Source organism: Miscanthus floridulus, chromosome 1, assembly GCF_019320115.1.
Source record: "Miscanthus floridulus cultivar M001 chromosome 1, ASM1932011v1, whole genome shotgun sequence".
NCBI lineage: Eukaryota > Viridiplantae > Streptophyta > Magnoliopsida > Poales > Poaceae > Miscanthus > Miscanthus floridulus.
In genome coordinates this window covers 20,905,204-20,919,364 of record NC_089580.1, presented here as the reverse complement: position 1 = coordinate 20,919,364, position 14,161 = coordinate 20,905,204, and the positions used below count along the sequence as shown (strand labels likewise).

The following is a 14,161-nucleotide window of genomic DNA, read 5'->3' as shown; positions in this document are numbered from 1 at the left end:
TTAATGTAACAGCGGAATATAAACATGTGATTAAAATTACAGCGGAAATAATTATCTATTCATGGCATGACGAAGCATTGATATGTAAACTATGACAACAGATTATAAAACTTTCATTTATAAAAATATTTAGTGAGAGTTATAAATAAAAACTATGATCGTAGCGTAAAGAAAATCCTCTCTGAGCCCACCAGGAGGAATCCACACACAAGGGTCAACTCTAGCATCCACCTGTCACCTGCAACAGGGGGAAATAAAACCCTGAGTACTCAATTGTACTCAGCGAGACTTACCCGATAGGAGGAAAGAAAAGACTCCAACGATATGTAAGGCAATCTGGCTTGTGGGTTTATTGCATCTGCAGGAGCATTACTAAAAGTGCGTATTTATATTTGATTTTTATTAGTAGTGCATTAGTTCATTAACTAACCATTCTATGTAAGCACTTGTGCTACTTTCAAGCATGTGATAAGCAATCAGAGTTCCTTTTCCATCTTTCATATTTCAGTTCTTACTATGGTGCTAGACACAAAACAAGCCGTACCGGATTGCTCAGCGATTCGTGAATCAATGCCCCATGCTGGGTACCCTGAAAATACACACCCCGCTTGTACCCAAGGCACAAGCAGGACCAACCCATCACACTCCTGTCCTGGGTGTCCAGATCTCCATCCAAACTGGGACTCCAAGCCCCCGCCCCTGAGTCCCGGACTCGGTGCGGTGCAAGGACCTCCTAACCCAAAAACCAACCTGACAGTCAGTCTGGAAAGAGCCAGATCCATAACAAGAGAGCAATAAGTCTTCTAAGCGCCCATACCCATGTATGTGCTCGGGATAATAAGTCTGTGACTTGCCTTAGAGTCTTATGCAACGGCCGGTCCTTAACCGACATGGACAGGGAAAGCAGTGTAACCAAGCTATGCCCCGTGTCCGTGGCGACACAACCTCTTACACCCACCAATACCCAAACCACATCTCTACCCGGTCACTATTTTCCTTTCCACCATTTATATTTTCCAAGTAATAATAATCCAAGCAACCTCTTATAGCCATCACTCGACTTCTACCAGAGTCATGTAGCATAGCAATCTATATGATCCTGTCATACTAGTAAGACTCATAGTATATATAAATATGCAAGTGGGTTTCAATCAACTTCTTAAAACTTAATGCACAAATATAATTTAAACTGCAGAAAAGTATGGGTTATGCACCGGGACTTGCCTGGGTAAGATATATATTAAAAAGTTAGTATCTGCATCTTTAGATCATCCACCATCATCTGAATAGAAAGCCCATTGCATCCCCTCGTGGAGAGAATATCATTACATCATCTTTGGATTCCCAATCATCCTTCATTTAATATGTTGAGCCATCATCATACCTATATGATATGCATTGATGCAAATGCATAGAAGTAAATAATCGACGACAACCAAAATGCTTAGAAATCCGATTACGTCTCACAAGCTAACGAGATAGTTCTAAGGCGCTAGTCTACGTATCCATGTTATCGAATCAGGCGTTACTTCCCAACCAATGTTTTAGTTATACAAACCCAAGTTGTTTCTTTATTCTGTTCTATCAATTTAATCTTTATTCGAAATTGGGCATCATTATCTATCTAGCAAACTAATTATTCTGAAGCTACAAAAATTACAGTGAGCAGCTAATAATATTAGTAATTTACTGTAAAATTTTCAGAGTCAACACTATCACCAATTTATCACAACAATTCTTACAAGTTTATATTTTTACAATATTAAGTGCCTTAAATTAATTATATAGCTCCCAAGAATATTATCAAACTATATGAACAAAATATACTAACAGGTAGGCCATGATTTTAGAGACTCAACAAAACTAGTTTCACCATTTTTGGACACTTACACAATTTTATATTGATCTTACAAGTTTATTTCCAAAACTAATTTAACAAGTGCTTAGAAAACTAAAGGCCAACGACCACATATTCGACCCAGCGGAAAACTGCGCACATGCGGGCCAGGCGCGGTGGCACAGGCCGGCCCAAGCGCGCGGGCGCGAACAGCCCAGCAATGTGGGAGCATGTCGGCCCAGGCAGGGCGAGGGGCCCAGGTGCGGTGGCCAAAGGTCAGCCCAGCACGGCAAGCCCAGTGTGCGGTGATAGTTTTGCAAAAACATCCCTGAGCTTCTATCTATTTAATATGCTACCCTTTCTACTATTTCTTTGAGTCACGATTGTCGCACCTAGGACCTTACTGCTATCTCTATTTACACATGAGTCCGCCTACTACCTTGGAACAGAGCAGTGCCGGGTAGAGGAACCGGTCGGCGGCCGATTCGACATGGGGTGGTGGCCGGCGACGATGGAGGCGGTGCGTAGGGGCAGCGAGGGCGACCACGGCGCACCGGTGGTGGTTGCGGCCTCGCTGGATGCGTTACGAGGTTGTCCTACCGTGAGCGCCGATGGTCTGTAGGGCGCAACGACGGCAGTGGACCACGATGATGGTGCTTGAAGGCTCCGATGGTTGCATAGCGGCGGCGGAAATGAGCTAGAGGCAGAGTTGGTGGTCGTGGTGGCTTGGCCGGCGCAAATGGCAGCTCCCGGCTGGCGGAGATGGCGGAACGGCGCGGGACATCAGCGGCTCCGACGCGGAAGGCGCGGGAGGGAGGAGGCGTGACGATGCGAGGTAGGACCGACACTGGCGGACGATGGCGGTGCGCTGCGGCTCGGGTGGCGGGAGCGGCCGCAAGTGCGAGCAGCGGCCGGCCACGCGCACGGTGAGGAGGAGGAGCGCTCGCGAAGGGGGGAAAGACCGACGGCGGCGGCGCAGCCATGGCGGCCAGGGTCTAGCGCGGAAGGACGGCGTAGACGAGAGAAGGGGCGAGCAGGAGCTGGGCAGCAACTCTGACGTGGGGCAAGGAAACTCACGCGCACTCGCCTGCCCACGCGAAGGGAGCAGGGCACGGCCGGTGTGGCCAAGCAAAGGGCGGGCGAGGGAAGCGGAGTAGCTCGGTCCTCGGCTTAAGGCGCACGAGGCAGCAAACAAGCGCACAAGGACAGAGCGTGGGCTGTCGAGGCGTCCCTATGCAGTGCAGCAAAAGGACAGAGACAGAAGAAAGTGCACAGGCAGGCGCAACATGCAGTGGCACTAGCGAGCTCGGTCCTCTCCACTTGAACACGAACACAGAGCAGACAACAGAGGTAGGCAAGGATAAGGCCACAGCAGCAGAGTCAAGCAAGGCAGAGAGCATGCCAAGAGGCACAGGGTGAAGCGACGGAACTGGCAGTGAGGAAGGGAAAACAAGCAAAGCAGTACACGGCAGCAGCAGCCCGGCCAACTCATCCATCAACACGCGCGTCGTACCGGCGAGGTAGGTGAGGCGAGTGGCCAGCGACACTCTCGTTATTATTTCAGCCCTCAAATATTCATTTAACAAGCCAACTATTATATTTTCATACACGGCTAAAGCACTAAAGTTTGTTACTCGATATTTTAAATGTAGCCAAAAATCATGCTCCGGATTTTTACCTAAGTACTATATACCAGTCATATTGTATTTTTGTTTATAAAAATTATTTTTCATGCTTAATCAATGAAACAAGCCGTTCGCTATTTATTTTCTAGAACCATTATCGGACATTCTTAAATACTTCTATGCACTAAGTAATTTAACTTGGGCGTTTATTTGAGTCCACGAAACTGAGTCACACAGGATTCGCTTATCGCCTTAAGTACGTTTAAATTAAAAACCCGAGAAACTCGTTTCGAAAATTTTCTTAGGCCTAAATCATGGTGCTAAACGAGCTCTAACACCAGGGGTGTTACACACATCCCCTTTTATAGATGAAGGGGATGGCCTTACATGTGAGAGGAAGAGAGTGTACGTATGCTAAGTCTTGTTGCCCACGTTATCGGGTATAGGATGATTGTAGACACCCATAACACTGTTAATGTCAGATGCATGTGGGAGGTTGCGTCGTCTTCTTCAGGTATGACAGACGTCGGTGTCTGCCACACTGTTGATACTCAGAGACATGCAAGGAGTTTTACCATGTTCGTCTGTCGGCGCCCACAATACTATTGATGCCTCAGAGGCATGTGGGGGAGCCTTACCGCGTTTGTCTGGTATGGGAGTTGATGGCGCCCACAATACTGTAGGGAAAAATGTCGGCGCCTACAACACTGCTTGGGTTCTGTCATGCCAGGGAGGTCGCAGGGTACTGTCCTGCAGATGTACAGGGTACGTTCCTCGGTATTGCGGTTGACTTGAATGCCCTGCCTTACTTTCTCCGTCTATTTCCTGGTCCTTACCGAGCGGGCGTCCCCGGTCGGTTGGTCCCATTCGGCTCTGATTGCGCCAGTTGAAGAAGAGCAGTGAGCAGGGGTTTAGCGCATCCTAGTCTAAGACGCGGGTCGGAGCGGAAGCGGTGTTTGGCCAGGCCTTCTGGTCGGAGAGGCCGTCCGAAGACGGGTCGGAGTCGGAGGCGAGGCCTTCCGGTTAGAGAGGCAGGTCAGAGTCGGAAGCGGACGCCGTTCCTTCTCGGCCAGGCCTTCCGGTCGAAGACTGGATCGTCCTTCTGTGCCGTTTTAAGTATTTGGGCTGGCCCATGAGTTATATGCCGTTTGCAACGTTGTCTGCTGGACCAGACCTTTGTTTAAGAAGCTGATCCATGAAGAACCCTGGATTTATGAAGCCGACGGTATCCAAACTTTGAGCAGGTAATAGTTGGTGTCGCAGGCCTCAGGTGCAGCGTGACGTCTGCTTCGTTATTTATTGAGACGGCTAAACACGTAGCTAGGTGTGGGTGAGAAGTTGACCAAACGCATCAGGTCTTCAGATTAAGAACCTGTGATTTTGACAAACTTTCATGCTTCCGAGGGTGTTTAGTTGGGTGAATTTTGGATTTTGAGCTACCGTAGCACTTTCGTTTTTATTTGGCAATTAGTGTTCAATCATGGTCTAATTAGGTCTCAAAACGTTCGTTTCGCGATTTTCAACCAAACTGTGCAATTAATTTTTTTTTCACCTACATTTAATGCTCCATGCACGTATCGCAAGATTCGATGTGATGGGTACTGTAACACTTTTTTAGAATTTGGCCTAGCAACTAAACACGGGCTCTATTGACTAGTACCACGCCAAGAATGGTACAGCAATGACACTAAAAAAAATGGTACAGCAATGTTATGGGCATGTTTGGTTTTCTCATTAAAGTTTAGCTACTAAATTTTAATCAATTTAGCTACTAAACTACCAAACAAACAGATTAAAAGGGACTAAAGTACTTTAGTCATATTAGTCACTCAAGAGTAGCTAAAAGTGAACTAAAGTACCCATTGGACAAGGGCTGTCCCTTATTATTGCTGGTTCCTAACTAATTTGGGCATTCATTAGGGGTACTTTAGTCTTTGTTGAACTGCTTTAATGGACTTTAGTTACTTTTAGTCATTGAAACCAAACAAGGGTGACTAAAATTTAGTCATTGGCTTTAGTAGTTAAATTTTAGTCATGAGAAACCAAACATGTCGGGAACAGTAAGCAGCACGCACGGCGAGACCCTAATTAAACAAGCGAACTTCCGCCAGGTGATACAATCCTTCTTTGGTCTTACCTAACCACCTTTGGTTTTGGACTCTTGCCTTCACAACAAGAAGATGATCTCTTCCTCCTTCCTAGAAGCAAACTGAACCATCCAAAATTCTCGAACAGGTAGCAAAATTACTCTAGTTTTTAACACTACTCCACTCAATTATCTTTGAAAAAAAACATGTCCCAAGCAAATACTCCAAGGAGTCAAGGAAAGCACACCAACATCTTTTAGAATTATTCCTTACAATATAACGCAAGAAAACAAAACAAAAATGAGCATTTGGTTTTTGCCGCACACCGTACCGGTAGCGAGCCAGTCATCTCCGGGTCAGAGTTACGTTAGAAACTTCTAAACCCCCCAAATTGACCAGAAGGATTAATTATTCGGAGGAAAAACATGTATATATGTCACCACGAAAATAAAGCATCTGGTAATCATCGTTCAAACGAAAAAGAAAACAAGACAACCATCTGATAATGTGACATGTATGCATGTTCCATTGTCGTGTCCTGTACTCCTGTGTCCGTCTCCGTCCACAGTCCGGGCACCGGGCACCGAGCTGAGCTGCGAGGATGTTGTTGGCCAAAGCCGACCGTAGCTGAATTCTCAAAATTCGTCAACTAAACACGCACTAAGTGTATGTTTAATTCATGAATTTTGGAAATTTGGTTACTGTAGCACTTTCGTTTTTATTTGGTAATTAGTGTTCAATCATTGACTAATTAGGCTCAAAACGTTCGTCTCGTAATTTTCAACCAAACTGTGCAATTAGTTTTTTTCGTCTACATTTAATGCTCCATATACCTATCGCAAGATTCAATGTGATGTAGCATTTTTTGAGAAACTTTGAAGGCAAGCACTTAACCTGAGAGCGACAGAGGTCCCCCTTTTCCAGCATGTCACATCGTCCTGTGTCAAAGTCCCAAAGACCCTCTAGAATAATAATAAAAAAAGCTATGGACATTCATGCAACTCTCGCATAGATAGTCGCATCGACTCGGTCTGGCTCGGTAGGATATCGAGCTGGCTCGGCTCGGCTCGGCTCGGCTCGGCTCGGCTCGGTTTGGCTCGGTAGGATAACGAGCTGGCTCGGCTCGGCTCGTTATACCTAACGAGCTAAAAAACTAGCTCGGCTCGGCTCGGGAAAAAGCTCGAGCTAGCTCGTTTGGCTCATGAGCCAGGGACAAAAAAAAATGTAAAATGAAGACTACCATACATTTCAATGAGTCATACATGATACACCACATATTTATCCATCATACATGCTAGCAGCAAGCATCGTATGCATACACAAGCAATAGAGTACAAATTAGGTCCATCGTCCATGTCTCCATCACATATTCATCCATCAACTATCATCCATGCAAATTACAAAGTACGACATCAGCTAGATAGGAAGGGCGCATAAACATAACATAAGTTAACATAGCAGAATGACACATTGTTGAAGTTCCATCATTCTGTATTTCCATGCAAACACACAAAAGGCATGGTCAGTTAAGACTTCTCCATGGCAAAATGTCCCTTGGTCAGTCCTTCCCCCTTTCCTATAGGTCAATAACAGTACAACAAACAACACTGTGTTAACAAGATGATAAGCAACAAGAAAAAAAAAGAATGCACAAACTGAGCACATGTACCCCACTAGACACTAATTGCTTGACACCATGCATTTTGGGAATTCAATAGACTCGACATCATCTTCATCATCTCCAACCTAAAAATAGAAAAAATATTAGCATGTCACAGGAGAAACAAAGTTGAACAGAGAGAACAAGTTATATACTTATATATATGAATCCATACCACAAGAGGATGATTGTTGTCTTCATAAGTGCCCCTTATCCAGCTAGATGCACATACTAATGCCTGAACTGTGGCCGGCTTTAAAGAGCTTCTGTAGTCATCAATAACTCGACCTGCATTACTGAAGGTGCACTCTGATGATACACTGCTCACTGGAACAGCCAAGAACCTCTTTGCCAAGCTAGACACAACTGGAAATCTATGACAGTTCACATTCCAATATCTGAGTAAGTTGAAATGCTTGTTATCTATGGGCTCATTTGGTTCATCTAGATAAATCAGCAGCTCAGATTTTGAACTTTCTGTAACAATAGATTGCAAAAATGACTGGAAATCACTTGCAATAGAAGCCATTGAGCTGGTTGTATCAAGTGAAGCTATGGTTGATTGCCTGTTCATGCCATTGTCACCCATCTTTTGCCGATTTAATATCTCATACTTGTTATAGAGCCTTTCCAACTCTTGGTTGATGTCATTAATCTCAATTTCACACCTAACTGGGTCAAAAATCTGTGCAAAACACCATTTAATGTACCTCATCTTGAACCTAGGGTCAAGAATTGTAGCAATAACCATAACATTGTTCTTCTCCTCCCAATATTTATCAAATTTCTCCAACATAGCAGCAGCCATACTCATTAAATATGTATCTCTAGATTGCTGCGCTCCTATCAATGCTCTCTTAACTTTCACTATGTAAGGATAGAAACAATTGGCAGTTGGATAGAGTGACCCAGAAAATGCAGTAGTGGCCTCTGCCATTGTTCCTAATATTGGCCTAATTTTTCCAAACAATACCCAATCTGAATCTGAAGGTTTCCAAACATAGCTGGTGTCTACATCTTCGTAATAACCAAATGCATCCTTATAGTCAATGCACGTATCTAGCATTTTATAAGTTGAATTCCACCTTGTTTTAACATCCAAAGCTAAACCTCTTCCTACTTTGACAGAATAATTGTTGCATACTTCCACAAACTTATACATGCGAGATGGAGACCTCTTAAAGTATTTCACTGTGTTCCTCAAGCAAGTTATCAAATTATCTATTGGTTGGAGGCCATCATTAACAACCAAATTGACTATGTGAGCAGCACAACGAATATGAAAGTAATTAGGATCAAATACTGAATTCTTTCTAGCAAGAAGCTTTGCCTTCAAATTTGTAACAGCCGTATCATTGTTTGTAGCATTATCAAGAGTTATTGTAGTGACCTTGTCTTCTATTTTCCATTCTACCATACACTCAAAAACAGCCTGAGCTATGACAATACCAGTGTGGGGAGGATCCACCTCGATAAAGTTCAAGACACGGCATTGCAAAACCCAATTCTCATCTATATAATGTGCCACCAAACACATGTACTGAAGGTTTTGATTAGACGTCCATAAATCAGTGGTTAAACTTATTGATTCTGCCTCTTTCAGACTCCTCTTGAGTTGGTTTTTTTCAGATTCATAAACCCTCATGCATTCATTTTTTATAGACTTCCTACCAATAAATTCATAGTTACCATTCATCCATTTCATCAAGATATTAAACCATTTATGCTCTACCATCCTAAATGAATACTCATGAGCAATTATCATCTTGGCAATCAATTCTCTAGTGTGCTCGTGATCATATTCAGTAGGATTAACAACAAGAGAATTGCCATCATCTGGACCAAAGTTTAGTGTACCTTGAGCTTTAGCCTTTGCCAACTTGTTCTGATATTGTGTGCAATTAGCTAGGTGCCGGTTCAGAGTTGTTGTAGCACCACCTGGATGGTACACATAACTCCTATAGCAGAACTTACACTTTGCCTTTGTCTCCATGACACCCCTCTCCTTCTTGGATGGGACATTGACAATCTTAAAATGTTTCCAGCAATTAGCCCTTTTGCCTCTTGCTATCTTGCACTTGGGAGACAATGTAACACCAGCTTTTTTCCCTCCTGTCTTTGCCTTCTTAGCCTTTGATGTGCCATCATCAACCTCATCACCCCTCTGGCTTCCACTTCCACCATCAACTGTAGGTAGGCTTTCAGACATATCATCCCTATGGTCGAAGCTGTTATCATCATCCTCCTCATCTTCTAAAACTTTCTCCAATGGCTGCACAAACAAACATACATGTATTAATGTATATAGTTGAATCATTGCTATTGCATTAAAAATAAAGTATGACATTCTTCATTTTTTGGGATAAATTAGATAACATACCACCACGTCAATGGACAGAGTGGGATTCGATGAAGACCGAGTGCTAGTTCGTCGTCCACAAAGCTTACTCCTTGACTCCAAACTTGGAGGACGCGGCGATGCACTGTTCTCGCCCTCCATGGCCGTGGCTGACATGGCACAAAGCACTGCTTATGTTTTGCTGTTCATTCTAGGAATTGCAACATCTTCTGTTTTTATATGGCTGTTTGGTTGTGTGCAAGGCTTATTTTCTACTCAGACATTAGGCAATCAATCTACGCAAATCCTTTTCTTATAACAGAACAAAAATCAATCAGTTGTTCAGAATTGATGTTACAACAAATGCTTTCCACTCAGCCAAACAGAGAAACGCACCCTATATACTAAAAATAGATCAGAAATCCCAGCAGTCCAAAACTGAAAATAGATCAGGAATCCCAGCAACCCATTCGGCACAGCCGGGATTCCAAAACTGAAAATAGATCAGAAGTCCCAGCAAAGGAGCAAAACTTCATCTGCGGCAACGCCTCCATTGTTCAAAAAAGATTGCTCAATTTGCTAAGCCGCGTGGCTTGTTCCTCTCAGCCAGAAGAACATCCTTCCGTGCCTCGTACAACACCCAGGTGATGCCGGAATGTGGCATGACCTTCAGGCAGCTTGCCCCCCACCCACGGGCCACGGTAAAGCCCCAGGAAGCCCTCCCCCCGGATCACCTGACCACCTCTGACAAAGCAGCAATCGGCAAAGGAAGATCTAGAGGAAAAAGGAGAGAGGAGTGACTGAGTGAACCAGACCTGCTCGCACACGGAGAGCCGCTGGTCGCGGCCGCCTGACTTGCGGTCGCAGCGTCGGGCGTCTCGCTCGCCCCGTCGTCGCCGCGGTCGTGTGCTGGCCCTGCGCCCCTACTGCAGTCGCGACTCGTGAGCTTGCGGCGGCCAGGCGGCTCCGCGGCTGTGCGTGAGCCCCTGAGGAGGCTTAGGGTTTTATTCTGTACTTCTGTTATGTGCCGATGCCGATGTGCCGTGCGCATGGGCCTTGGGCTGGGGGCCTGTGGGCCGTGGACTGCGAAAATGCGGCCTGCAGCCTTTCCTGGAAACGCAACTCGTTGAGCTCGCGAGTAGCTCGCGAGCTAGCTCGGCTCGGCTCGTTATACTAATGAGCTAAAACCTAGGCTCGGCTCGGCTCGTTATCCTAACGAGCCGAGTCAAGCCGAGCCGAGCCAGCCGCGAGTCGAGCGAGCTAACGAGCTTCGAGTTTTCCGTCCAGCTTTAGCTGTGCTCGGCCAGGCACCTCGGTGCCGAGATCTGTGGCGCCGAGACGTGTTACCTCGACGCCATGATTCCTGGCACCGACCTCCAGGGTCCAAAGATGAGTTTAAGTCTTTCAATGGGTCAAACATAATTTTTCTTCAAAAAAAAAGAGTCAAATTATAAAAAATTAGACCAAGCCAACATGGCTTAAGTTTGGGCCTCGTTTGAGAGCTTGCCTGCCGCCCACACGCCTCGAAGTTTTCCAGGACAGCCCTGCACCGCCTGTCGTAAACCTCAGTCGAGGTACACGACCATACCAATCATCTCCGACTCACAGAGTCACAGTCACAGAAAATTTAGAACCCTAAAATTGACCAGAAGGAATAGGAGAAAACACAGCCATTTGGCGGCCATGTCATCAAGAAAAGCATCACCTGGTAACGCGACATGCAATGCAAGTGTCCTTGCACAACAAGCCGGCCACCTTGTTGGCCAAAGGCGACGCTCGTAGTCTACGCTGAGAGTGACAAAGGCCACAATTTCCTTTTCTTTTTTTGAAAAAAGGAGAAACACCTCACTTTCCCAGCATGGTTCATCAAGGCTCGTGTCAAAGTCTTAAAGACTCTAGAAAATATGGTTAATCATGCAGCTATCACTAGAAATTTGGAATAGCGGTAGACGACTAGTAATTTGTCCCATGAAAGGTGATGCTGGTTTTCCTTTTTTTTCAACAGAACAGGTGACGATGACTTTTGGAGTTTTGGGATGGTGCTGCAAAGGTGAAGGCTACTAGATGCTAGATGACTTGGGACTTGGAGGCTTTTGCTAGTTTTACTTTGTACTTTGAACTACTTGGGATTTGTACTGAGGGCCTGTTTAGTTCCCCAGTTTTGCCAAAAGTTTTGCTATTTTATCTCATCTTTTGGCAAATTAAACCTAAACACCATGTACAAAAACAGCAAAACTGGGGCTTTAAAACTTTTGGCATTTGGGACCCAAGAGGCCCAAAACTAGCCAAAAACGCGTGGGGGGCGAGCCGGCCGCCCACTACCCCTGCACCCACCCACCCCGCTGCTCGGACCGTATCCATTCCCCCACCGCTCTCGCTCTCTCCCTCCACGCGAACCCTAGCTCCACCCGTCGCCACAGCCACTCTCGCTCTTAGCCTCCGTCGCCGACCAAATCCAGCTCCTCCTCCACGGCCCCCAGATCTAGCTCCTCCTCGGGCCCTAGATACAGCTCTTCCTACGCCGCAGCCCTGAGCCAGGTCCTCCTCCCCGGCCTTGCTGATGGATGTCTAAAACGTTGATGGCAACGGGAACGGCGATGGCTACGACGATGGCGACCGCACCAGGGACTTCTTCTCACAACCTAATCCATTTTCCCACGCTGGCGGCTACAAGAACTTCAACGACGCGGCACATCCCTTTCCAGGCTCGAGCAGCGTCAATGCTCCTCGGGCGAGCATGGCAGCGCTCGACCTCAACTCCCATGGCCAGGCGGGCTATGAGGGACTCCTTCGCTCCGGCCCGCAAGGTGGAGGCACCGACGGCAGCATAGGTCCCCCTCCCGTTCGCGTCTGCAGCGACAGTCATACCCTCGACTTACGGCGTGGCTCACAGTGGTGGTGGAGGAGGCGCTACGGCCGCTCGCGCCTTGTCGTCATCCTCCGGTGGTGGCCGTGGACCTCCGTTGCCTCCTGTGACCGCCGACATGCGCGCCTCGCCTGGATCTGCATCCGGCACGCCTGCCAAATCTAGGAGCCGCGGTGGACGTCGATGACCCACGACGTCAGCTGTTGCGGAAGATAACTTCAACGTCAACCCAAATGAAGCTGATGATGACGAGATCCAACAGATCTTTTCAAACGCTCAAATCTCGGTATTTTTTCAGAACCCAAGAAAATATGTTATTTGTTTGATTTTTGCCGTTTTCATAATATATGTACGTATTCTTGTTATGCATTGTTTAGGATAGAGTCGGCAGGTGGAATTGGTCAGAACCAAATACCGAAAAACTGTGTGAGATTTGGGTTGACCAAATTACTAAAGGTAATTGCATGAATGGTGTCATGAACAAGATAGGGATGAGGAAGGTCATAGGAAGGTACTATTTTGCAACCAATTTGGTTCATGATAGATCCCAGATCGGTAATAGGATTAGGCAATTGAAGGGATATTGGTAATTCATACAAAGACTGTGCAATGACACTGGCTTAGGCCGTAGATCTGATGGAAATGTTGATGCCACTGATCAATGGTGGGAAGACAACACTAAGGTAATTGCCAAACTGCTTGTTTGCTGTTTATGTTTAGTAAGATCTGCCCTTGCTCACAAAGATAAGTTCTGCAGGGCCACTCAGACTGGAAGAAATGCAAGTGTGGGTGGCTAGGTTACATCAATGAATTGGACCAAATGTTCCAAGGTGTAGTTGTTGATGGCTGTGACAGAACCGCCCAATTTATACAAGATCAAGTACGGTTGTCCCCGCTAACACGTTGACACACCCATACTTTCACTCATATAAACCTGGTAGTCCACCGAGTGTCCCGAAAGACCTCGGTAAATCAACATCACAACCAAGATCGCGTGATTAAGCAAATACACATCACATACATCGGGTTGCAGCGGAAATAATATTACAAAGGGGTTAACAAATAATAGTACAAGTTTGGGGTTTCAAAACTGCTTAGTGGAAACAACATAGCTTTCAAATGATTACATTAATATAAGTTCCAAATATATTGCTAGCATAGTGACATCATCCGACAAAAGCATATAGATGAGAAGTAAGTATAGAATCACCTAGCCCACCGGTGGTTAGCCACCATCAGCAACAGGTCGAGAACATCACCTGCAACAAGGTGGGATAAACCCTGAGTACTTGAATGTACTCAGCCAGACTTACCCGTCTTAAATCAAAATAAAGCGACACCAAGGATTATGCAAGGCTTTCTTTAGTGGGCTAGCAGACTTGTTTGCGAAAAGCATAAGCTATCATAAAGAAACCATTTTAAGTACTTTGCATCATCTTTATTATGGCCTATCCATCTAGGTAAGCACCTGTACTATAGCAATCACTTGATTAACCAATAACATCCAGTTGCCAATTTAGATTTAGCATATCCCATACCATCCAGATAACCATCATTGTTCCTTAATAATTACTACGATGCAGTAACTCGAGTCAAGTGCTCACTATCCAGGAGCGATGGCGATTCGAATCGATTCCTAACCAGCTGGTGATTTATTCCTTACACAAACCTCACTCACCCGCTAAAGTGAGATATTGATCACCAAGTCAACTTTCCAGGAATCTCGAGTTTGCCAGGAACCACATGTA

At 45.6% G+C, this 14,161-nt stretch overlaps 1 protein-coding gene across 1 annotated transcript; it reads right to left on the bottom strand.

Moving 5' to 3' along the window:
- Positions 1-7,229: 7,229 nt before the first annotated feature.
- Positions 7,230-9,202, bottom strand: LOC136475369 (zinc finger BED domain-containing protein RICESLEEPER 2-like). The gene is made up of 2 exons (XM_066472891.1): positions 7,385-9,202; positions 7,230-7,295 (listed from the first exon to the last, which is right to left on the bottom strand). Exons 1-2 carry the CDS (start codon positions 9,200-9,202, stop codon positions 7,230-7,232), a joined length of 1,884 nt encoding a protein of 627 aa, XP_066328988.1.
- Between the last annotated feature and the right edge of the window lie 4,959 nt (positions 9,203-14,161).

Excerpts from the sequence above, each read along its gene's own strand:
- LOC136475369 (XM_066472891.1), bottom strand. The coding sequence starts at position 9,202 with ATGGAGACAAAGGCAAAGTGTAAGTTCTGCTATAGGAGTTATGTGTAC. Across the intron at positions 7,296-7,384 it reads ACAACAATCATCCTCTTGTG|GTTGGAGATGATGAAGATGA; the intron begins GTATGGATTCAT and ends TTCTATTTTTAG.